This window comes from Sciurus vulgaris, assembly GCF_902686455.1.
Source record: "Sciurus vulgaris genome assembly, chromosome: 5".
In the NCBI taxonomy this organism is placed as follows: Eukaryota; Metazoa; Chordata; class Mammalia; order Rodentia; family Sciuridae; genus Sciurus; species Sciurus vulgaris.
The window spans coordinates 68,467,560-68,494,064 of NC_136465.1; the positions used below are offsets into that span (position 1 = coordinate 68,467,560).

The window sequence follows — 26,505 nt, forward strand, 5'->3', positions numbered from 1 at the left end:
ACCCCAAACTCAGGTATCCCCATCATGGTGGAGACAGAGAGTTGACATTTGACAAATGGAGGCATATGAAGAATGGCTCAGCTAACTTCTGGAGCCCTTGCTCTGGAGGGAAGAGCAAGGGTAGCAGATGATGAGAATGAAACTTACCAGCCCCTGGGTTGAGTGTCACTCTCGTAAGCTGGTGGGAAAGGGTTTGGGAGGAAAGAGGTACTGCAGTAGGAGGGCTGAAAGAACTGACGTCCTGAAAATGTTCTAGGGTAGCACAGGTGAGATCAGTGTAGAGGAGCCCTTACAAATTCAGAGCCTGGACCCATACTGGATCCCATCCTGCCACCAGCTCTGTGACTTTAGATAAGTTAACATATACCTTTCTGTGCCTCAGTTTCCTCCCTTAACAATGGGAGTGATAACTATTTTTTCCATGTTGGGTGTTTGTGTGGTGCAGTTAGACCAGTGCCTAGCATGGAGCAGACTCTCAATGAGAGTTAGCTCCTGTCCTTAGTGTCACCATACCTACCCCAGCATTTGTGCCCGCAACATCACCACTGACTCCTTGGCCAACTCAAGGGCAGCATGAGCTAAGAGATTAGTGACTGGGTCTGTGTTCTGACCCTGGTTTTGTTCTTTGCCAGGTTGGAATCTTGGACAGTTGTTTTACTGTCCATATCTGTACAGTGGGGAGGTTGGACAGGTCAACTGCATGCTGCCCTTTGATACCAAGGCATACATGGAAAATGGCACCTTGTAGGAGGTGTGCTGGCTAAGTGGATCCTCAGCTGTCCCTTGGAGCTGAGGGGAACTGTCACTAGATAATTACTCAGATTTCTCCTAGTTCCAGCATTCTGTGACCCTGGTCCAGTGCTGCCCATGAACACAATTCTGAAGGCTGTGTGTGACAGGGAGTGAGCACTCCACTGGGTGGGCAGGAAACCTGGGTTCTAGTCTTGGCTGGTCATTAATCTGTAAGGGATCCTTGGAAAAGTTTCTTGGGTTCTTTGGGCCTCAGAGGTTTGGACCAGATAATTTCTAAGGTTTTCCTCCTTCAAAATTTGTACTTTCGTGAGTGGAGATTTCTCTGGAAGAATTAAACTCCTCCTTTCCCCCAGCAAGTTCCACCCCCCTTCTTCTTTCTTCTGTTAAGACTCTGAATGAGGCTGAAAGTTGGTGGTAGGGACAGGTGGGTAGAAGTGGTGCACAATTTGGGCCCTTCCTGTGGAGCTTCCTTTTCTGGCTTTCATTTGGGTGTGGGGCAGGGCTCATTGGAAGGGTGTTATCCCATTAGCCCTCCAGAGGGTGTATCCTGTCCTGTTATTCTGGTGAAGAAGTCAGGGCCTGGGAACCTCAGAGTGCCTAGTTACTGGTTAATGAACTCTGGGTTGTCCCTCTAGAGCCCGGCACCATCAATGGAGAAGTCAGGAGGACTAGCAACTGGAGCCTCGCTCACAGGAGGCAGGGCCTTTGTAGAACCAGGGGTGTCCCTAAAGGGGAGATGGCTGCCCTTCTCTAAACACACAGCACACGTCCTGCCACACTCTAGGGGGTCCTGAACCCCTCATCCCAGACAGGCTTCAGGTTGTCTGGACTCTGTCAGAAAATGAAAGAGGAAAAGAAGGAGGAGAAGGAGGAGGAGGGAGAGGCGGGGAGGAGGAAAAACACTTTTCACTTTCAAAGATTAAAAAGTAAATTCTCCAAATTTTAATGAAAAGCATGAAAAATGGCTTCGTCTTAAAGTTCCACTCCAATGCTCTCTCTTCCCAGTTGTGTTTGGGTCTCCTGGTGGTAGTGCAGAAGCCACGTGGAAATGGGGTGCCAGGGAGCCCTGCCTGGGGCAGGTACTGCTCTGTAAAAGCCACTCCAAGCATGCATGAGGGAAAATGAAGTCAAATGCAATCTAAATAAATAAAAGAAGGGGAAAAAGTTTTTAGAAATCTGTGTTTACTCTGGCACGCGACTGGCCTCCACTGCTTTTGACATATTAGGAAAAATTTTGGCGGGGCACCACTAGAAGCACTTAAAAAGGCATATGTTTCTTTTCAGAATACAAGGGGCTTGGAATGCATTGTTTAAACAAAATTCTTACCAATCTTTGATTCATTTAAAAAAAATAAAAGAGATGTATATTTGTTTCACTTGGGCTTGCTGCAGCATTAATTTCCTTAACTCCCTTCCTCAGACCATTTGAAATAATTATTTTACTGACTATTTTTGCCAATTGTGTGGCCTTAGCAATCTATATTCCCTTTCCAGAAGATGATTCCAATGCCACCAATTCCAACCTGGTAAGTCCTCAAGGCATTTCTTACTACTTGGTGGAGAACTGAGCTTGGATTGCATGGATTCAAGTTGGAATGTGAGAGAGAAGTAAGATGTGCGTTTGACATGTACCAAAGCGCTGCAGAGCTCAGATCTGGAGTGCCATTTTGCTCTTTATTCAAATCAGCACCTGTCTTATCGTATCCTGTTTTCAGAAAGAATATTCCAATTAGGAGGCAGTGAGCTGTGTGTATGTGTGTGTTGAGTAGCAGATCCTGTGCGCGTTACAAAATGTGCTGCCTAAGTTGCAAGTGCAGGTGTGCTGGAGTGAGCATTTATTCTTGGATCATTTGTCCTATGTATTTTGAGTGCCTTTGTTCTATTGGTAGTGTTTGCTCAGGCGATCTGCAGCCTCGCTGCATGATTGCATGATAAATAATTTCTAGGAAGCTTTCAGGAAAGTTTGCTTTTGCAGCCAATATGTATTATTGAGTTAAAAAGGTTTCATTTTCTTGGGAAAGGCGGCTTTCCATTTGGATTGTGGAGAGGCCAGTGCTGGCAGTTTGGGGTTAGGATTTGTCCATGGAAAAAGTGGAGAGTGTGTTTACTTTTGGCTGAGCGCAAAGTCATTACAAAGGCCTTTGGTCCGTCTGGGCATGTGAGGAAAAGAGCTCTGGAATGCACTTGGTGAAACTGGGCCACTTGGGGATGCCTCTGTGATGGGCATGTAGAACAATCTTGTCTTTCCCCTGGAGACGACAGTGTAACTTTTCATGTGAGTCTCCCAAAGCAGTGTTTGGTCACCAGAGCCACCATTTTTCCCCTGTTGCCAACACCTTCCTTTTGTGAGTAAGACTGGTTTATTGGATGAGATTGCTTTTAGAAGAAGCAGGAGATCATAGGAGTCTCTTTTCCATTGATGCCAGCTTCTGATGCTATCTGGGGAATAATTCTTTTGTCTTATAACCTTTGACATATCACTTAGCCCCTTTGGAAAGTAAATCTGATGCATGTTTTTGCAATTAGTTGCAGACCCATATGGGTTAAGGTGTTCAGTGTGTGGAAGGCTGCTGGGGCTTATGGCTTGGTATGGGGTCCTGTGGTAGGGACACATTCCCAAGGTTCCCAAGCTGGACAGTGTGTGCTGAGTGATGACATGACAGACCATCAGCTGCAGTCCACACAGCCATCTGAGGCATGACCTTGTCTCTTAATAGGCAAGAAATTGTCCCCGTGTCAAAATAAGTACAAGCCAAACAGTCTCCCCAAAGCAGGAGCTCCTTCTGTTCTATTATTTCTCTGTATGTCCACCTCCCTCCCCTTCCGTGGTCCTTCCAGAATCCCCCTGCAGCATAATAATCTGCAGCTTTTCAAAAAGAGAACTGGTTACAAAAAGAATCCAAGTCTTGTTTTGGTGCCTGTGAGGCTTTGGGGTACTTTGTGGGCAGAGGAGATTTGTTTTACCTTAGTTCCCAGAGATGACCACGTAACAACCCTCTCTTCTCACAATTCCCAGGAGGATTAGGAGGGATGCTTGTGTGGATGCCTAGAGAGAAGCCCTGTGCTGCTCAGGACCCATCAACACTGTACCTCTGGGAGTTGGAGGGTCCTATGGGAGAGAACAAAGGGTTAAGGTTGGACTTATTCTGGAGGTGGCATAGAAGATGCTGGACAGATTGCAGTTTGTTTTAAATCACACCAGTGAGCTTTGGAAGTATTCTAAAACTAGAACTTGCCACAAAATCATTGAATCAATTACTTAGGATGGGGTTTTTTAAGGTATGTGAATGACACCTCAATAAAACTGTGCATTGACTCCTCATTCTCTGCATTCTCATACCTTCTCTGGGGTAGCCAATGCTATGAACTGAATGGTGGGGTCCTCGAGGCAGTAGCCAAGGATTCAGAAATCCACTCCTAAAACGAACAACAATGGAAAAACCCACATCAGCTGTGGACCAGTGCTGCAGTAAGGGCTGAGTGTTGGGTGTTGGTAGTGTAGGACCTTATTATGGTTATCATCTTCACTATCTTCCTTCTCATCCCAACCCAAACCTGAATTGCTTTTTGCCTGGACCATCATGACTGCCTCTTTCCTGAAATTCTCCCTTCATTCTCTCCCTCTGCTCGTCTACCATATGCTTGTGGAATCACTTGGCAAGCATTCACACCTGTAGCCAGGCACGGGATTTGAAATATTTCAAGAGGTAGACCCTGTGAATAATAGGAAAGATAAATATAAGAAAATATTTGCAAATGGTGAAAGGTCTTTCAAGAGGTAATTTCCAGGCCCAAATAGGCGTTTTGGGTTGAGGTATGCACATGTGCAAAGGCCTTGAATGATGGGGTGCTGATTTTGAGTGAATGAGAAGAGCCAGGTGATGGCAGCTTCATGGTCCATGCCAACAACTGGACTTAACTTCCAGTGATGAGTAGCCCCTGAAGAGCAGGAGAGGACTCTTCTAGCAAGAAGGACTCAGTAGCTCAGTTGGAGCCTCACTGTGAAGAAAAAAGGAAACTTTGCCAAAGTGCAGATGATAGTGACAATAGGGATAGAGAGGGTGGTGGATTTAGAAGGTGTACTTGCCTGCACATGTGACCAGCTGGATATTTCAGGCAAAGAAGAGGGCTGAGTTCCAGCATGATGAGTGGGTTACCAGGTGGCATTAGCAAGGAGAAGGACTTCAGGAGGAAGGTCACATCTAAGTGTTAAGGATTATGGATACGATTAGGACTTTGTTAAGTGAGGAACCCCTGGGATGTATGCATGGTGATGTTCAATGGGTATTTGGTGGGGGTGGAGCTCAGGCGAGTTTTGTATGAGGATGTAGACTAACAGGTAATAAGAGAAGAAGAAGAGGAAGAGATCATGAGCATGGACCAGAGCACCTGCCACAGGAGAGAGCAGGAGGAGCTGAAGGCCCTTGGAGAGCAGTGTTTGCTGCGTGGGTGGAGAAAGAGGACCTGAGAAAGGATATAGGAAAAGTTTGGTTTGAGAAGTATGAGGAGAATTTCAGAGAGTGAAATCTTGCAAGCTAAGGAAACAGTTAAAAAATATAAAAGAGGGGACCAGTCAGTAAGTCAAAAGCTGAACTTCATGGCAATTCAAAGCTGACAATCTGACTTTGAGGAACTGAGCTGAGCTCAGGGCTAAAAGTAGAAGAGGCTGTTGATCTGAGTGTGTAGCCTTGCCTGGGCTGGTAGGTCGTAGGTGCATAACAACTGTGCACTGAAGTCCAGTGACTGAAATATTCCACTAGTCATGCTGGACTCACTCCTTAAATGATTTAGTACCTCTAAAATGAAGCTTGAAAATTCTCCCATTAATGTCATAGTTTCTTTTTTTTTTTTTATTTTAATAAAGAATTGCCATTTTAGAGTCTGGCTCTGAGCAATAGCAAAAGAGAGACAGTGATGTGCTATCAGTGGTTCTCAGCCTCTGGGGTGTAAGAAGCCTATGGTGAGCTGGCTCAAATTTCCAGCCCTGCCCCAGAGAGTCTGATACTGTGAGTTTGGAGTGCCCACTACACAAGCTACCCTGGTGGTTCTGATGCAGGGGGCCGTGCACTTCTGTTCGAGAGCAGTGATTTAGAATGTTCTCCATTGTCTGAGATCCACCTTCAGTTCTCTCCACATTCTGCTTCTGTCTACCCACAAGCTCTTTCTAGGATCCAAACAGAAAGATGACATACGTCAACTGCCGAGAGGTTTCCCACTCTGTTGGGTTGAAGAACAGTCTATTTAGCAAAGCACACTCGCCCCATCACAGGATTTGCAAATTCACATCTGTGCTTGCTCCTGCCCTCAGTTTCTCTCACAAATCCGTCAGCTCCCATCCATTCTTTCCTGGACCCTTTGCTTTCTCCCACCCATTGCATTTAATCCCCACTTCTTTTTTCTAACACTTCATTTCCTTTTCAAGAGTTGAAAAGTATTCCAGAATAGAGTTTTATTTTTAAGATCCTTCCCTATTGTTAAATAAAAGTCTTATGTGCCATTCTAATATATAGTTTTGCTCCCAAACTCATTATCTTGGTTATCTTTTCGTCATGCTAATAAAACATACTGAAACCTAAACTGGTCCATGACATGAAGTACTCTTCTTGATTATTCACAGTCCTGGTACTGGCAATGCCAGCTGTTATATAGTCCATTATTTACAATATGGCAACTGTAAACTCAGTCTGTCAATAACTTGCTCAGTAGGTAAATTGTATGATACCTGTTGAATAACCTCTGCCAGCAGAGAGAATCTATTGTGCATGGAAAACTCCCAGTTCTCTGCAAATCTCCAGGTCCACAAAGACTTGGCTTGAGTTGGAGTATTAAGAGAATATATCTGTCATTTGACCTTGGGCAAAGAACAGTGTTGTATACTTTATGGAGCAAGAGCCAGGCTTTCAGTGGAGGTGGGAAGAAGGGAAGGGGCCAGAAAAGCAATGATTTTGGGGCTGGACTTTTCTTCTTTAGGGGTTGTGAGAGGAGAGTGGTCTTGCCAAAGGGGCTGGAACTGACTAGGAAGAAGCTTGGGCGGTCAGATGTATTCATGTATCACTGTGAAATTGAGGCAAGATAGCACCATAACCTGGTTGTGAAGATTAACACATGAAATGGAACATGCATGCTGTTCTTTAGAACTCAAGACCAGAGACTGAAAGTCATTCTCCTTCTGGGGTACCTGGGGGTACATTAGGATCAATGCTCCTCAGGCTACCTTCTGCCTCACAAGGGTGCAAGAGGACACCAAATCTCTGTTTTCTGGCAACCCAAATCCAGCAGGATTGGTATGTGTCTTTGGGTGGCTTACCTTCATTTTCTGATTACATGGGGAGGGAAACAGAGCTCCATTAATGGTGGAAGAGGAGCCTGCCTCAGGGAGAGTCCTGGGTGGCCTGTGGTGACTCCATTTCCCACCCTCATAGGCCTTTTTGGTTTTTTTGGCCTCTAGCCAGTCAGCTTAGGGGTCCAAGGCATGTCAGAGGCACTGTAAATTCAAGGTCACTTCCCCTCCTGATTCCCAGGCAATGCTGGGTTGAAGACACCACCAGGGGATCCCTCATTTGAACCCAAGTTCTGACATGAGTCTGAGTCCTGCCTTCCAAACTCTGAGAGGGGCATGCTCTGAGAATTGACTAAAAAAGCTGCCCCTTTGGCTTTCACTCATCTTTGTGCAGTGGGCTGTGGTTTCTTTTATCGTTGCCTTTGCCTGTGAGTAAGAAGTCTTTTTGTGGGGCTTTCATGCATCAACAATAATGATCAACAAAAATGGGTTTTATTATTGCTATCTTTTGTGTGTCATCCTAATGCACCAGACACACACGCTTTGCAGATACACTGGATTATGAAACATATTAATAAATAATCGCAGGTAACAAGGCACATAGTTCCTGAATCATGTGCTAGGCAACGAGGGGGCACAGAATTGCTGAAGACAGCAGCAGAGAGACTGTTTTTTGGTAAGAGAATTAACTTGGACCAGTGCTTTGAGAAGGGGATTCTACTGAGTGAGGTCTGCCCTTAGAGATTCCAAGTAAACTGGTCCAAGTGGAACCAGTACATGGGTATATCTTAAAGCTGCACTGGAGCCAGGGTTGAAGGCACTGACCTAGGAAGAGAGAGCTCAACTGTGTGGCTGTGGTCAGTCACTTAACCTTCTGTTTGAGTCTCCTCTGGTGAGTGAGAGTAGTAATACCTGCTTAGTCATAATAATTACCTTTATTGAGTCTCCACTAGGAGCCAGGGCTTTGCATATACTATTTTTAATACCCCCCCCAATAAACTGTATTTATTTGATTCCTACAGGGTTGAGAATTTATCCATCTTATTCATAGCAATATCTCCAGTGTTTTAACTGGTAACAGGAACCTGTTCAGCTCTTGATAAATATCTGTTGAGTGAATGACTAGGTGAATGAATGAAGGCTGCCAGGCATTGTCCTTTTATTTCAGATGAGGAAGTTAAATCTCCAAGAAGTAAAGTGACTTGCTGAGGGAGTGGCACAGCTGGACTTTGAACTCAGGCCTGTATGAAACCCCAGCTTGGACTCTTTGCTTTATTCTCTGAAGTGTGTAGGGTTGCTGTGAGAACCCGATGAGGCAGATGTGAACATGTTTCGAAGATGAAACACTCTGTAGCAATGTTAGCAGGTATTTTCAAACAAACAAAAAAACCCAAAAACTTGATTCCGTTGCAAAATAAACTCAGTAAATTCTGAATTGACCAAAGGGAAATTATTATAAGACTTCTCCAAGCCTCCTTTCTATTTTCGTGGTGCTGGGGATTGGGCATGTTAGGCAGGTGCTTAGCCCCAGCCGCAGCCCCATCTCCAGGCTTTTAGCACAATAGCAACAGGCACAGTTGATGAATCTGCAACACCTATACTTGCTCTCCTAAATGCTTTGTATACATTAATGTATTTAAGCATCACAATAATGTTGTGAGAGGGATACAATTGTTATCCCATTTTATAGATGAGAACGTGAAACTCAGATAATGCAAATGTTTTGCTCTATGAGAGGTAGCCATGATGTGAAGACAGCACGTATAGATGCAGTTGGTGATCTCCAGAGCTGTGTTCCTAACCCAGAGTTTCAGCTTCCTGCCTGAGTGTTAAAGTGTACCGTGACTCCCTGTCCAGGCAGAGGGGGTATGACCTTCCCAACTCAGATGGTAACATGTGTCTTGAGGAGTGAGTTCCTCAGAATACCTCTTGACAAATGGTTGCTCTGTAGAATGCAGTAGTTCAAAACCACAGACTAAAGTCTTGTCCCAGCACCCGTGCCATCAGGAGAAAGAACAGTGCACGTTACCAGGCCAGAGCAGGAAAGGAGGCCAGCAAGGATCACGGCTCTGCCTCATCGGGAACATGACATTTCAAACCGGATGGCAAGCTCCTGGATAGATTCGTGCCTAATCTAATGGTCATAAACCCTCAGGGTGCCTGGGGCAATTGTTTGACTCAGTGTTTATCCACTAAATATTTCAGAGAGAGGAGGAGGCATTGTCTGCCCTGATGAATGGGAGGAGAAGAGGTGATACTTTGAAGTCTAAATATGGTGACACCTCTTGCTCCATTTTTACCCATCTTTATTCATTCTGGGGGGAAAATGCTCTATATAAAATTCACTTCTTATGTAATGGAACCCCTTTCATGTATCAGACTCCTCGGCACTTAAATATATTTGAAGAAAGTCTTTCTGGAATATAAAGTAGAAATCCCTGGATCCTTAAAAGAAAAATGATAAGCATATTTCATCCTTTTTTGGGAAGTGCACAATCATTAGGATTCAATTATTGGACTGACAATAATACCATGCAGCCATCAGGAGACAGGGAACCCCCAGAGGGTCCCAGAATGCTAGGATCTAAGAAAGGGTTTTAGACATGTTTTTCATACCCCACCCTGTTGGGCTCCTGCCTGCTCCAGCACCCAGTCTTTTGGCTTGCTGCTCCTCTCTCCAGTGGGCTAGGAAAGTAGATAACCTAGTCGGTTCTGGTTATGTGCAAAGTAAGATTAAATAGATTCTGATCAAGGGACTCACATATGAAAAAGTACATTAGCTTTACTTTGTGGATTTTATAACATTGATTTGGGCTTCTTGGAAGCCCTTTTCTCCCCTTTATTTCCTTCTTCTCACTGGTTTCCATATGATTGAAGTTGTTGGAATCGTGCCTTCCAACTAATAATAATAGCAACAGTAACGTCAACACTTACATTGCTGGCACTGTTCTAAGTACATTACAATGTGTTAATTCATTTAGTCTTTTCAACAACTCCACGAGAACCTCTACTGCAATTTTCACCATCCCTTTTATTTATTTAATTACATTTTAATTGATCTATAATAATTGTGCATACTTATTATAGTCATTCCATTTTAAAGATGAGAAAGAGGCACAGGGAAATGAACTTACTCAAGGTCACCAGCTTATGAAGCAGCAGTGCTGAGATGGGCCCAGGTGTGAGATTCCTTTGTCTGTGCTTTTCACTGCTGTGCTGTGTGGCCTCCCTGAGGTCTAGAATACAGGGTGTTTGCTTGGAATATGGTGCTTTAGTTCTTGAGCCCTCAGCTGGAGTGTATGTCATTTATGTGTTTGTTTCTCTATCAAGGGGTGCAATGGAGGAGCAGCAGTTAAGGTCATCTTTAAAGCATCTTAGGGATATAACTGTGGAGCCCCTCCTTTCCCACCTGGGAAACATGGGGGTTAAACAAGGAGGAGGGTTTTTTTTTTTAAATTAAATTTTTTTTTCTTTTTTTTAATTCATTGCTATCTGAAAGGTGGACTTGACTTTGAGGCCCTATTTTCCCAGGGACCAATGATTCATATTAGCTGAGCTCCTCAACTACACAGAGCCCTAGGAATTCTCCTAAGTAGTCGAGAATCTCTGATTGGGGTGAGTGGGGCCCAGAATCAGCCCAACTTCTTAGGACAAGGTGAGAATCAGAATAACCCTTCTGTTTCCAGAATCACTGGAAACAGTTCCCGAGAGCCATGTGGGCCTGCATGTGAATTTGGGGCTTTCTTGGGACTCCAGTTAGCACTTGTCTGGTGGCAGGGCCAAGAGCATCAGATGTGGGAGACTACAGTAGCACCCAGCCCTCAACAGTGTCCACCCCTAGACCTTTTATAGTGTAAAAGGGTTATACCGTGTCCCTTTTATGGAGTTAGACTTTAGAGGATGTGTCTGAGTACACTGTAGGCCCTACTGGAGGTGTGGAAACATTACAGAGCCATAGTCTAAAACAAAGGGCCTCTGATGGATAGATAGCAAGAGAGCATTGAGCTGGGTATCATATTTTGGGGTCTAGTTCCAGTTCTGCCACTGACTAGCAGTAAGGTCTTGTCACTTTCCTGGATTTTATGTTACTCAGCTATAAAATAAAGTAATAAGAAAGATAATAACTCAGTGAACCACAGCAAGTTCAAATGAGAGGATGTACAGAAATGCTCTTAAAGCAGAAAGCACAAATACAAACATAAAGGTGTTATCATGGTAACTATGATTACTGTTGTAGTTAAAATTACACAGATGTATTCTGCTTCTGAAATATTTACTCTGTTTTTCTAGTACATTCCTTTGTGAACCTTTTCCCTCAGCCTCAAGATAACTTAGAGATGTAAAAGAAATAAAAGCCAAGTTCCAAATTTAGTTTCTGACCTTTCCAAGATGGATGGTGAGCTGTGTGGTTATAACCTGCTTGCTGCTGAGAGCTGGAGCCTGACTGGGCTGTTGAGGCCTGGGAAAGCAAGACCAGATGGATGCTTGACTTTGTGCAATGGCCTGGAGCCAACCCTGTCCCCTCACACAGGTAGCCCCTTGCTGAGAGCTCATTCAGGAACTTCTTGTTTTCTCATGGGGTCTGGTCTAACTTTTACCTGGTTGAGTATAGCTGTTGAGTAGTTCCTTTAGCACTGCAAACAACTTGCAAAGTCTTCCTCAAATACACAGCAGAAATGATGGGAAAACACTGGAGCTTCTCTTTCTTGGCTTTTGGGTACATATACAGAAATATGACCTGGGAAAGACCCTCTCCCCAGCATCCTTGTGTTCTCAGGAACACAGTCGTACATCAAGAATAAGGAAGATTGGGGGCATGTCCAGGAGGGAACCTCTTGGGCTATACCAGGCCTTCTACAGATCTAACCAGAGGTGTTCTGGTGCTCAAGGCTGAGCACTTATTAGGACTGTGGAGCACACACATCAGTGCAGCCTGTGCCAGAACACTCTGGTGTGGTAGGGGAATGCAGATGACTGGTGGGGGAATTTGTGCTTGAGGGCTGGGCTATGTACATAGTTCAAAATGCATTTGAGCCATGAAGTTGAACAGGGTTGGTGGGTATGGGCCTTGCAGGGGAAAGCGTTGAAGGTCTAAGACCTGGCTCCTAGTACTGCCTCTGCCAGACTAAAAGGGTAAGTGAGCAGGCTGGGGTGACTTTTACTTCCCCTACCCATCAGAGGAGCAGTTCAGGTGTTGGCCCAGAGAGGGATATACCTCAGCACAGTCTCTCAGCCCTCTCATTGCCACTGTCTTCTGCATACATAGCCATATGTGACAACATAAAAGGCAAAATTTCCTGCAAGTCTGTACTGAGAAGTATGTCTGAATTGGGTTTGCTTTTCAAAGGGGTGATATCAGAGGGGTATCCACTGTTTTCCTTCATCTTCCTTCATTTGGGCAGTGCTGCTGTCTTGGCAGAGGACTTAGGTACAGGAAAGACAGCACCAAGTGGAAAGGTCCCTGGTCTAGTCCAGGGTTCGTTGCCACCTGGCTGTGTGTCCTTGGTGATGCCTAAGGTTCATAAATGCTGCTAAAAGCCACAGCTCTGTTTCTTTCATGCATCACCTCATTTAATCCTCCCCAGAACCACATGAGGTAGACTTAAGTACTAACCCTTTGACAGAGAATGAAACAGGTGAGAAAAGCCAGCAACTTACCTGGGTTGCAAGGGACTGTCGTTACACCTGGATAGCAAAACCCGAGTCCACATTCTAGAGCTCTTCTCTACGTCTTTGGCAAGTGGCTTTGCTGGCTGGGCCTCTGTTTCCTGTCTCTGATTTGGAGTTGTGAGATTGATCTTTAAAGTTCTCTCTGATGTTAATGTCATGAATTCCATGATTATAAGCCATTGACAGCACCAGTATCACATTCCAAAAGGAAGAAAGGAGAGCATACTCAGTGCACAAAAATTATGATTATTATTTTTGGTACTGGGGATTGAACCCAGGGGTGATTTACCACTAGCCACATCCCCAGCCCTTTTTATTTTATATTTTGAGACAGGGTCTCACTGAGTTTCTTAGGGCCTCACAAAGTTGCTGAGGCTGGATGTGACCTTGGGATCCTCCTGCCTCAGGGAGCCACTGGGATTAAAAGCCAATACCATGGTGCCTGGCTGCAAAAATTATTATTATTATTATTTTTAATTTATTTTTATTGTAAACAAATGGGATACATGTTGTTTCTGTTTGTACATGGAGTAACAGCATACCATTTGCGTAATCATACATTTACATAGGGTAATGATGTTTGAATCATTCTGTTATTTTTTCCTTCCCCCCAACCCCTCCCACCCCTCTTTTCCCACTATACAGTTCCTCCTTCCTCCATTCTTGCACCCCTCCCACCCCCCCATTACGTGTCATCATCCGCTTATCAGTGAGATCATTTGTCTTTTGGTTTTTTGAGATTGGCTTATCTCACTTAGCATGATGTTCTCCAATTTCATCCATTTACCTGCAAATGCCATAATTTTATTATTCTTTATAGCTGAGTAATATTCCATTGTATATATATATGCCACAGTTTCCTTATTCATTCATCAATTGAAGGACATCTAGGTTGGTTCCATAGTCTGGCTATTGTGAATTGAGCAGCTATGAACATTGATGTGGCTGTATCTCTGAAGTATGCTGATTTTAAGTCCTTTGGGTATAGGCCGAGGAGTGGGATAGCTGGGTCAAATGGTGGATCCATTCCAAGTTTTCTAAGGAATCTCCATGCTGCTTTCCAGAGTGGCTGCACTAATTTGCAGCCCCACCAGCAATGTATGAGTGTACCTTTTTCCCCACATCCTCACCAACACCTATTGTTGCTTGTATTCTTGATAATCGCCATTCTAATTGGGGTGAGATGGAATCTTAGTGTAGTTTTGATTTGCATTTCTCTTATTACTAAAGATGGTGAACATTTTTTCATGTTTGTTGATTGCTTGTAGATCTTCTGTGCAAAAATTATTTTTAAGAATTAATAAGAAAGAGGGCAACTCTAAAATAGTTGTTGTCATCCTCCAACCCATGCCTTCCTGAATTGTACATTTAAAGGCTGTGTTGACAAGACCTTTGGTGTGGGAATCTCCTGGCTTTTGTTGGGTTGTGGGACTTTTCCCAAACCTTGCTCTGACCTCCCCTATCCCAATGCCCACCCTTTTGATTTGGCTTTTCATCTCTTCACCCCTCTCCTAACTCTTGGTGCTATTTATGTGCTGTAAATTGTATCTTTAGCTTACTTTTAAGTTCCCTAAAGACATTTGATTTTTGTGTATTAACACTAGTTATTAGCAGTGTCTGAAAAAAATACCTATGGTAGGCTAGTTAGGTGGTCCACCCAGAGATGAAATGAGCCTTACTCTGTCGCTGGGTCAGCAACCCGTGAATATGTAAGGAGATTCATTGCCCCTGTATAAACATGGCAAAAGCAGAACTAAGACTTATGGAAAATTTAGGGCTAATGTTAGGCTCTGACTGTACTGTGAATGTTAGAAGGCCCAGAAGGAAGTGATTAGCATGAGTTGGAGCAGTTTTCCTGGCAGGGACTTGGCTTGAGTGAGGTCTTTGAGGATGTGGAGGAATTGACTGGACCAGGTGAAGAAAAGAGGAGATATAATTCCATGAAGTTTTATATGAATTTTTGGCTTAGAAACAAAATTTTACAAATTCAATCTGAAAATGTTCTTGGGGTGGTGTTCATTCTTTGATTCAACAGATAAGTCACTGTAGTACTCACTACTTGTGCAGTTACCCCCTTAGAAGGTGTCCTATCTAAGGAAGACTGATAGCATCTAATTAAATGATTATTTATTAAATGATAACTGGCCTCTAAAATATTTATGTTTTGGGTGTGACTGTGTTTATTTTAAATTAATATTTTACTTATGATACTGAATAAGCAAACCCCAAACTGCTGACCACTTTTATAGCACAGCGGGTGGGGTTATGGGTCCTGTCTCTTGAAGATGATATTGCTCTTCAATTATGATCGAAAAAGTGCAGAATGTTGTGTGTGGAGTTCTTTTCATCTTGCTAAAGTGATCCCTGGATCAGAAAACTTGGAGACTTGCTGAAAAAAGAGAGATAAAGAGGGAGGAGGAGGAAGTGTAAATCTCAGGGAGGGATAGATGGTGACTGCTGGAAGTCAGGTTCCATCTATCTTTAGGGACCAGGAGAGCTAGCAGCAGAGAAAATGTACCCCAGGAGGAAAGAATAGAGCAGATTTTCAACCCTTGCCACTCTAGATGCAGATAGGAGGGCAGAGTGCCATTAGAGATGGTTAAACAGAAAACTCAATAACTAAGCAAAAAAGTTTATGCCTTCAAAGGGGGCTTAATGGACAGGAAGATGCTGAGCCCCTAAGGGTGCCTGCTATCAGGAAGATTTGAAATTCTGAGTTCTTATGCTCCCCACCTCCACTAGTCAGCCATTTCTAATAAGGCTTATTTATTTGTGTAATTGTTGTTGTTGTTATAGTCAGTTTATGCTTTGGGAATCAGCAGAGTTTTCTGCCTGGATAATTTTTTTCCTATTTCCTTTTCTGCAATGTAGAATTCTTGATTTGGGGCTTTTGTAACTAAATAATAAATAATCTTTATTTATCCCGTGGGCCTTTGCTTGTGTTAGAGCTGTTTTATCTCAAACATTTGTAATTGCAAAAATTGAAATTAGCTTTTCTTCAACTTGTGGATTACTTTAGATTTAAAATATACTCTTGGTTATGTTTATAGTTGCAATACACCTCTTATTGTAGGTTTATTCATGTGTTTTTTTTTTTGTTCTTGTTCATTTATATTTTAATTATTCACTCATCTAACTACCATTATTGAGTACCTGTTATGTTTCAGACCCTGGGCAAGGTGTGTTCAGTTGTAAAAGACATTGTACCTACTAGCTCATGTGGCCACAAGCTTGTGAGGACAGCACTGGATTGGTCTCAGTGACTGGAAGTGTCAAGTGTTGCCAAGTGTGTGATTTGGTGGAAGACGTGGAATTTCCTGGCATTTCTCTCTCTTGCCTCAACCCACCTAATAGTTCAGGCTAACGATGCTGCCTCCTAGAGTCTGGAGAGGCCCCGCAGGACAGAGCAAAGTGCTAATCTGAGACCAGAAATGCTAACCTGGCTCTCTGCTCTTGGGCAAGTCACTTAACCTTTTTGAGCCTCAGTTTCCATCTGTTACTTAGAGCTAATTACACCTACTTAACTACAGGCTTTTTGTGAGGAGCATTATCTCATTAGAGATAATGTTTTTAAAAGCTCTTTGAAAAATTGTGTAACATTATTCAAATGGCAAGTATTGTTATGTTTATTATCGAGTGCCTACTAATTCAACACCAGGGGTGACGACAAAAGAGGAGAGGCCCCCTTATCCCCACTCTGCTCCCTCACTGTGCTTGGCACTGGTGGTGTGTTTGGACAGGTGGGGCCTGCAGGACAAGGTCAGGCCTTTGAGGAATTTATATCAGATCCGAGAGACAAGAGCCAATCTGGGAACCATGTAATCATAGTTGAGAGAATTTTGGGGCCTTTCTTGCTCCAGAATTTTACAGCTATAGTCAGGAGAGGCTTCACTTGGGAAGAGGCACTTGAACTTGGCTGTCACTAGCAAGAGAATCAAAATTATCTTTGTATTGTCATCATTAATCAAATGTTTATTGAGTAACAGCATGTGACAAGGGATATACAAATACATTTTGGTTGGGGAGATGGGATACTTGCAATAAAAAAAAGATGAGCAGTGGTACAGAATTCCCTCCTTCCAGGGCCAGAGGGAGGAGCTGCAAGGAGCGGTCACCTCAGGAGCCAGAGGAGGGGGCCATGCAGGCATGAAGTCTGTGGGAAGGGCACTGAAGGGGAAGTGCCCTGGCCTAAGGAAGGCAGGATGTAGACACAGGCAGAACTGCTTATTGATAGGTTTTAATTATCTACTTTCCTGTTAAACTTGAAAAGATTGCCTTCTATTCTTAATATCTTATTTTGCTTCTGGTGGAGGGAACCTCATGAACCCAAACCTATGCAGCCCTCTTCCCCATTTCTTCTCTTCTTTTGCAGAAGGGGTTTTACAGTGATGTGACCTAAGCTCAGACTGAGTGTAGGATAAGGAGGGCAATCAGAGGGAGACCAGGAACACAGAGGGAGGAGAGCCTGTATCCATCCAGTTAGGGTGAATCAGAGGAGACAGTTGAGTCTTCCCTGAGAGTTCTGAAAAGCAAATTAATTTCTCTGAAAGTCACATTTCTATCCTAGCACTATCCTTATTCCTATCCTGTCTTTATTTTTTCTTCTGTAAAATTTAGGGCTTGAAGGATGAGGATGGCGTGCAGGGAAATTACAACAACCAGAGAGGGTGGCAGCCCCCCAAATGTTATGATCCACTTGTTTAGTGTTTCAGAGGCTTCCGAATGATCCAGCAAATTGGATTGAATTTCAAGAAGTGGGGCTGACCAGAGAAAGAGGGAAGTTCAAAATAGTGTACTGCAGAGGTTGAAGGTGGAAATAAATTCTACTGTGTTGGCCAGGCCAGGCTGCCTTCCAGACAGCTTGTTTCTGTGTGACGTTAATACAATGGGAAAATTATTGACAACTTCCTTAGACAGCTTTCAGGAGTGAAATGCCAAATACAGGCAAACAGACTCTTGACTTTGCTGGTCTGGGGGAATCACCAAAAATGTTACGTTATTGAATACTTTCCAGGTACGTGTTGCCTTTTTATGATGTGTTAATTTCCATCAACTCAGTGATTGATAGAGAAAGCAGACAGGTGAGATTGTGGGAAGGGGAAAGAGCAAGCGAGACTCAGAATTAATGGAAGAATAGAAAGAGAAAAGAGAGAAGTGGAGAGGAAGCATATGTCCTCGGATAATAAAACGTAAAGGGGAATCATTGAAAACACCACCAACAGATTGAAAGAAGATGAAATGTGAATTATGGTGTGAATGGATTCCTGTTTTATGATTGCATTTTTGGGAACTTTTAAAAAAATAATTAAATAGGAAGCATGTTTTCTCTCAGGTGAATCATTTTGAAAAATTCCCCCTTTAACACTTGGGTTTCTATGTTCTTGATTCCTAATCCTAGGATTACCCACTGCCAGATGTGCAAAGTCCCAGTAGAAAGCAACATGCTATGGATACATCTGGTAATAGTTAGGAGGATGCTGGGAATGGAAACGTATTTATGTGACTTCTCAGCCTCTTTTATTGTTTATATGTTCATGTGCATATATACACATATATGCATACTTCTATAAAACCCATAAAGTCTTTCAAAAAATTTTGGAAGAATTAGCATTATAAAGTCATAAAGAAATCTCTGAAGGGACTTTAGAGTACAGGCAGAAGTGGGAAAAAAAAACCCTTAAGTACATCACTCTGCAGCAAACCAATCATCCACACAACCGCAGAAATTTCTGATAAATCTCTTGTGAACTGAATTCCTGCCCGACGATGGTTCTTGGAAATGTTACCTCTGCCTTTCATATTAAAATATTGCATTGAAAGACCTGCCATGGAGATATTGATCCCACTTATGGGCAAGGAGACTGAACTTACAGCCACTGCTCAACATTGTACATATTTCCTTTTGTGTATTTAACTAAACTCTCTCCACAGCCAGACCAGGCTCTGGATATAGGGGAGTACATTAGGATCTGGGGGTTCAGTGCCTCATCTTCCATTTAGCTGCCAGCACTTTTAATCATTCTAATAACGACAGCTACTGTAATTCTATAGCATGTATTATGTGCCAGGAACTTTGAGTTTGTAATCTTTAATCCTTGTAACAGCTTTTCACTGGAAGTGTTTTCAGCTCTAATTTGCAATCAAAGAAGCAGATTCAGAGGCAGGGTAGCCTAACTAGGATCACACAGCTATGAATTGGAGGAACCAGGAATTGAGACAAGTTCTTTGTGATTCAGATCACACAAACCCTTGTTCTTCCCATTGTATAGAAAGGTCTGCTTCCATGTCTACCCCAGAAACAGTGTAAAAGGGATCTGAGAAAGATGGAAAGATGTTCTGGTGTCTGCGATCACAGGAATGAGTAAGTAAAGCCTTCCTTCTCTGGGCTTTGCAGGATGTGCCTTAATACTTGTGCTTCCTTGACCCTGTGTACAACTAAAAGCTGTTCAGTGGGCAGGCCAGTGGATGTCTGTGGGCCTCATCCTGTCTGGATCATCCCTAAAATTTATTTTTGACCTTTCTGGTGGAGATTTTATACAGAATTTGATTTTTCTTAGGTCTATCTGTACAGACTTGGGAAGTAATATCTGTATCTGGAAAGATGAGGTCCTGGGGGGTTACCTGAGCAGCAAAAGAAAACTTGAAAGATGACATTTGGGGCCAATGAAGTATTAACTATGAAACTGATGAGTCTGCTTGCTCTCAGATCTCACAAAGGGCATTTAGATGTTTGAGGCTAAGGAAGAAAGGACAGCTCTAACCCATCTTGGGATCTTATGCGTTGTTCTTTTGACCCTGTGGAAATGCTCAAATGAATGCTCATGTTCAGACTCATGCCAGTGTGAAGAATCAAGCTGAGTATGCATCCATTCTAGGCCCAAAGCCAAAAGAAAGAGAGAGAGAGAGCCTGGCAAAATATCATGGGAAATGTTATCCTCCCTTTTCCTGGACTCAAAAAGTCCAAGACCCATTTAATATTTAGATTGCAAGACTTATTTCTATTGATAGCATTTTGGAAAGCTGGAATGTAGGAAAATCCTGGCTATGGGGATTCTCACAGTAGCACAGAGAAAGCTACTGACTTTTCAGGGTTTCAACTGTCTGTAATTTGAACTTGAAGGCCTGTATGTGTTCAAGGTTTGGTCTCCAGGGTAGTGATTTGGGAGGTGACAACCTTTAAGAAGTGGAGCCTAGAGAGAGGAATTTAGATCATTGGGAGTGCACCCTTGAAGGAAATAGTGGGACCCTGGCCCCCTCTTATCTCTCTTTTACTCCTTGGCTCATAAGATGAGTGGTTTTGCTCTTCCCTGAGCTCCTGCGTGCTGTGCTACTTTACCATAGGTTCAAGGCAATGGGACAAACAAATCACTGACTAAAACCTCCAAAACTGTAAGCCAAAATAAACCTTTCCTCTTTTTAAGTTGGTTAGCTCAGGTTATTTGCTGTAGTGATGAAAAGCTGACTAACACAAGCAGTACCTTAATTTTCCTGACCAGTTAATAACTGCCTGCCACACCAGAGAATTTCTTAGATCAGGACTGTGCTTGAGTAACACAGTGGCTTGAAACACAGGATAAGAGAGGTTTCTTTTAGCTGAGGGCAGGAAGTGGGGTCTAGACTTAAAAGAACCAGTGCCAAGTAAGAAGGACCAACTTTCTGTGGGCATTTCTTGGGGTCCAGGTTGGGACAAACCCCAAGGCAGGGCTGCTGGTGAAGCTGGGAGTCCAGAATTTGGGTACAGGTTGCATAGAAGGACAGCACAGTCAGAGGGTCAGGAATCTACCAACAGGCAGAGTTTTAAAGAACCAAACTGACTTTATAAGCCAAGGCTAGGCAACAGGCAGGAAGCAGGATAAGGATATAGGTTATGATACTGGAGATGGGGTATCCATACCTAGAGACCTCATAGTAAGGGGTTAAGGATTCAGCAAGGAGAGTGAGCAACAGAGGTACAATATGCTTATGGGACTTGTGAGAATAGCAGCCCCAGGAAGGGGCCGGCAACCTTTTTTATTAGTCCAGGCACTTCCCATATTGATGATGAGCTGGAACTCAGTCCGGATTTGGGCAGGACTGGAGCTTGCAGGTTGAGGAAGTCAGGGTTCTGGCTGGAGTGTAAAGTGAAGTGGCAGAAGAGGACAGGTCTTGGCCTGGGTCAATGAAAGCACTGTTCCTATATGGAAGAAAGAGATAGAAGACAGGCGTCCCCATTACCCAAGAGGAATGAGTGTCCTCCTCATTCCCCAATCACCAACCATTCCCTGGGGAATGGGGAAGACAAAGTGGAGGAAGCAGAGGCATTCCACGGTGGGTTTCATACACCCAGAAGTGGGTGGTTACTCACAAAGAAGACCACAGCCCTTTTCACATCATGATTTTCTACCTCTTCATATCCACATAGGGCCACAAAGAAGACTACAAGAAAGGTTTGATAATAGCATTTCCTCCCCTCTAGAAAATTAGGTGGCTTGAAAATAGGTAAGTCTAATTTTATTCCCTCCATGAGTTCTGATGAAAAGAGCATTCAGTGAAAAGTGTGTGGCCTGGTGTGCAATGGACAGTTATTTCTATGGGTGTTTTAAAGTCAATAACACAAACTTCACTTACAAGTTTAAGTGTTCAGTTTCACTCTGCTTCTCTTCTTCTTAGAGAGATATGGCAAACTGCTTCTTCATTTCTTATTTTCTTGATCTAATAGCAACATCTTATAACAGTATTGTAGAGTTCTGCATAATGGACAAAGCACTTGGGGTATGTCTTTTGGGAATATGACACATAAAACTCAGTGGTAAATGTTTCCTCTGGGCAGGTGCCAAGGGCCTGAGGCAGCCTGCATCTTTGTGTTCTGATTGCTTTCCTTTGTGTTGATTCTTCTGGAAGGAATCACTGTTGATCCATCTTTGACAATTATGGAGAAGCATGAGGAATAGCCAGATTTCATGAGGTTTACTGAACTCCTGTACTTTACTCACTATAGACCCTACAAGATGTGGGATGATATCCCAGTCACAACCAACTGTGGTAGAAGTCAAGGATTATGGATCATTGGAGTTAAAACAAATACTAAAACGTCATTTAATCTAATTTCCTGACTTTATAGGATAAGGAAACTGAAGCTGAGATAGATTTTGCTTAGGTCCCAATAAAGTGGAAACCACCTTTACCATGGGGTTTATCTTTGTATGTCCTGTAACTGACTGGAGGTAGTTGGAAAATGGAGTTTGGGATGGTGTGGCTGGATGTCTGACCGAGGAGCCATTTTTATAGACTTTAAAGCTGCATTTCTCTCTCATAAGATGTTTGTATAGGTTTGGAGTAGCAGAACCAAAAATAGGCTTTCCCTTTTCAGGAGCAACTCTGCATAAAAGACTCCCTGGCTTTGGACTCTGTCCCTATCATATCCATTTCAGTAGCCAGGCTAAGGGATCTGGCCAGGAGGCTGGGTATGTCCCAGCCAGAGAACAAGTGCTTGTCAGAATGAGTCGTGAAGCTGGGCAGAGAGCCAGGTTTGCAAAAACGGCATCATATTGCTAAAGAAGGGAGGTTTATACCTTGTCTTGACCTCCATCATGATGAGACTGCTACAGAAAAGTAGAGATGACACCAGGCCACTCTGGGAAACACATTAAGCTTGTCTTCTTCCATCCCAAAATACACAGGCCGGTGAACTCTCTGGAATCCATTCTGCTACATGGGGTGGGGGGATGAGCCAAAGCCTGGCAGCCGCCCATTTGAGTAGCTTATTACCTGCCAGGTATATCCTGAACCTATACTGCTCCAGGAATATAGCACACCTCAGAGAGATCTCAGCCAAGCAACGGCACTAGAATGACTATCAGCCATTGAAATTGGCCCATCTGGACAGATTTTAAAGCCTTGTGTTCTTAAGTGCCCTGATCTGTGTGAGAAGTTTGGAACTTAGTCTCTCATTGCTAATTGTGGTCATGGGCTTTTAGTCTGAGGACAACATCAGACGTGCAGTTCTCTACATAGCTACGTCACAAAAATTAGGGAATGTACATCTTGGTGGGGGTTGTTCATATGAAAGAGGGCATAGACTCCACTGACCCCAGAATCTGGTTTCTGCTTCTTTCATAGTTACTGGAATTTCAGCTGAGTATATGATTGCTTGGAGTAAATATACAGTTATCACCTTCCCCGTGAGATTGTGAGATTGTGTGACCAAGTTCTAGCTAGTGGTATGTCAGTAGAAATTATGTGTGCAGCTTCTACGTTGTGCCCTTTAGGGACAGGTATGCCTGCCCCTTCCTTCCTGCTGGCATGAGTGCAGCATGGTGATGAGCTATGTTGGATCATGCAGACTACAGCCACACCCCATGACAGATGAACAATACAGAAGGCACCTGGACCACTGATGCCTGCTGAAGGATTTTCATGTGAGAGCCAACAAATGACTTGAGTTTAAGTCCCTATTATTTTGTCTCTGTCAAGCACAACTCAATTTACAACCTAAATTATGCTCTATGTATTGAGAACTTTAATTTAAAAGAAAATATAACAATAAAACAAAAGATTGCATTTGGATAAGATGGCTAAGTTCAAGTAACACAAAAAAGGCAGGAGACCAGAGAAGGGAAGCACACTGTTTCTATACCTTTCTTTCTGTCTCCATCTTACACATAGGACTGGTTTGCTTGTAGGAAAGAGGGTAGATTTCACTGATACTGAGTGTCCTGCACCTTTTGAAGGACACCACTGGATCTACATCCTCCTGGAGACTGAAGTGGCGAAAGACAATTCAAATTGGGAGGTGAAGGTCAAGGAGTTAGTACCAGCAAAAAACAAAACCAATATGCCTGTAATCCCAGTGGCTTGGGAAGCCGAGGTGGGAGGATTGCAAATTCAAGGCCAGTCTTAGCAATTTAGTGAGGCCCTGGGCAATTTAGCAAGAACTTGTCTCAAAATAAACAATAATAATAAATAAAAGGCCTTGGGATGTAGCTCAGTGTTTGTGTCCCTCAGTTCAATCCGTATTAACAACAGCAAGAACAGAAACAACAACAAACAACAACCAAACCTGTCTTGGGCATCTAGTTGCCCCTTGGTGATAGGTGTGGTACAGATTAGTAGAATGTAGGGCTGGGAGACGCTCGCTCTAAGAGCTGACCTAACTTTAGTCATCAGTTTTAGTGTTCAGTGAGACAGTGCAGCAGCTGATCCCTCTTTTAATCTTACCAGGTCTAATTTTCCTAAAAGAGCTTATTGTAACTTACCTGAAGAACTGGATTGTTAGGGTTTGGATGTGAGGTATCCCCCCAAAACTCATGTGTGAGACAATGCAAGAGTGTTCAGAGGAGAAATGTTTGGGCTGTGAGAGCCTTAGCCCAATCAGTGGATTATCCCCTGATGGGATTAATTGAGTGGTAACTGGAGGCAGGTGGGGTGTGGCTGGAGGAAGTGGGATTTGGGGCATGGCTTTGGGGTATATATTTGTATGTGGCAAGTGCAGTCTCTCTCTGCTTTCTGATCATCACATGAGTCGCTTCCCTCTGCCACACTTTTCCCCCATGATGTTCAGCCTCACCTTGAGCCCTGAGGAATAGAGCTGGTCTTCTATAGACTAAGACCTCTGAAACTGTGAGCCCTCAAATAAAATTTTCCTCCTGTACAATTGTTCTGGTTGGGTCTTTTGGTCACAGCAACGAGAAAGCTGACTAAAACATGGCCCTTGTCCTTGAGAATAATGAAAGGCAGCTCTCATTTCATTGAAGCATGCTACTTACATAACTCTTTTTCCCTTTAGGATGCAGAGTGCTTTTTATTATTGTGATATTAAATATAAATAATATATATTTATATATGCTGTTTTAGCCATGTTGAAGTATATAGTGTAGGGGCATTAAGTACACTCATTTTGTTGTATGACCATTACCACCACCTAGCTCCAGAACTGGTTTTCATCTTGTAAAACACAACTCTGGACCCATTAATAATTCCCCATTACCTTCCCTCTAGTCTCTAGTGACCACCATTCTGTTTTTTGTCCCTATGAATTTGACTGACTATTCAAGGTACCTCACATATGTGAAATCATGCAGTAATTGTCTTTTAGTGACTGCAGGCTGCTTTTGACTAAGGTAGGGGAGGGGAAGATGAATTCTTAATTAGCAGAAAGGAGCCAGGGACTGTGTGGATTGGGAATGTAAGGACCCCAAACTAAAATTCTACTTCTTCCTCCAATGTAGGGTGTGGCAGCCTTATGTTAAAATGCCTGCCACCATTTTATCTTTTAAATTTCTTTACTGGGAGATGAAGAAAATGTGACCTGTCTTCTTCATCTGGAGGCACACAGGCATAGATCATGAATAAAAATAGTAAATATTGGGCTAGGGATGTGACTCAGTGTTGGAGCACTTGCCTAGCATGTACAAGACCCTGGGTTCTAGCCTCAGTACAGAAAAAACCATTAACTATCTCAGTAAAGCCATATGCTAATAATAATAATAATAATAATAGCAGTAATCCTGGGATTCCTCCGAACTCCACCATGTTAATTGCACATTTGGCCATCCTTCCAATTTCTTTTTTTCTTGCTCCAATTCTGTTTCCTGTCTCTTGAATTCTTAGGTAGAAGTTTGTTTAAAGTCAAGAAAAAAGTAAGACTTCACCTTTTTCCCCAAGGACATTCCTGAGGCCTCTTTTCTGATTAAAGTGATTTCCTCTGTAAAATCCAACAACGGGCCCTCCCAGTGGATTTTTTTTTTTTTTTCCTTTAGCTTTTCCATTTAAAAATCTTGGGTTCTTCCTGACAAAAGGAGGCTTAGTCATCTCCCCTCAATGACAGGCCCTACTTAAAAAACAAATAACTGAGAAATCCTGCATCCCACATTCTGTGGAGACTGGCCAGGGAGTGAGCACGGGATGATGTACCCCAAGAGGCGATCCCAAGGCTTTGGATTAAAAGAATATGCCTCAAAGTATAGAACTCCCTCCTCCCCTCGATCCTAGAGTCTTTCCACTCCTTGCCCCATTTGTTGTGGTCATGGTCAGCTCTGTGGCAACCTGGTACCCACTTAATAAGCCGTGAGGTATCAGAGAAGGGAGACTCCTCACTCAGGCCAACATGGGTCAATGAAGAGCCTAGGATTGGGATTCACAATCTGGAGCTCCATGTTTGCAACTGCAGCTCCAATACCTTGGGATTTGCCTAGTGGAGAATCCCAGGCTCCTGGGCAGAGTCTCAAAAGGTTCACCAGGCCCTTTGTAAATGGGAATTTGTCCAGACTCCTGTTCTGGTGACTCTACCTAAGCTGCCTCCTCCCTTCTCTCAGTTCTGAAGGCACAGGACTTCTGATCAGAAGTCCAGCTACCTACTGTTTTCTCACAGTTTTGTGTATCTGCCTTGTTTGGTGTATAAGACAGCTCCCCACAGGACAGTGGGCGGGAGTGTGCCTCACCACTGCCCTATTGATGTTGACAAAGCTCTCCAAAGTGGGCTGTTCCCTTTGGCTTGTTTCCTGAGGCGCCTCCGTGTTCTTTAAGGAATCATCCTGCCTTCCTGGGTGTAGGTGCTATCTCTCTCTGCTTATTGGCGTTATCAGGAGAGGAGAGATTTTTCACTTGGTGACATTATGGGAAGACTCTTCTAATGCAGGCGTGACTCTGCCCGCAGTCATGTGGACATGTACACATACTGTGCTACCCTGATGGGTAATGGACCTTGTTTTGGGTTGAGAATGTGGAAAACGAAGACACATTTTTTTGTGACAGCTGTTCATGTGATGTGGATCGATTTACCTGTAGTCAACAGGAGGTAGAATGGTAGTGTTCTTCAGGTACAG

The 26,505-nt window shown here is 43.4% G+C and overlaps 1 protein-coding gene across 19 annotated transcripts in view; it reads left to right on the top strand.

The window, feature by feature from the left end:
• CACNA1C (calcium voltage-gated channel subunit alpha1 C) overlaps positions 1-26,505 on the top strand; it is a 724,379-nt gene that overhangs the window by 138,115 nt on the left and 559,759 nt on the right. For all 19 annotated transcript variants that reach the window (XM_079140298.1, XM_079140296.1, XM_079140300.1 and 16 more), the window contains exon 3: positions 2,174-2,279. In XM_079140298.1, the coding sequence (XP_078996424.1) occupies positions 2,174-2,279 (106 nt within the window). The remainder of the gene's footprint in view (positions 1-2,173; positions 2,280-26,505) is intronic.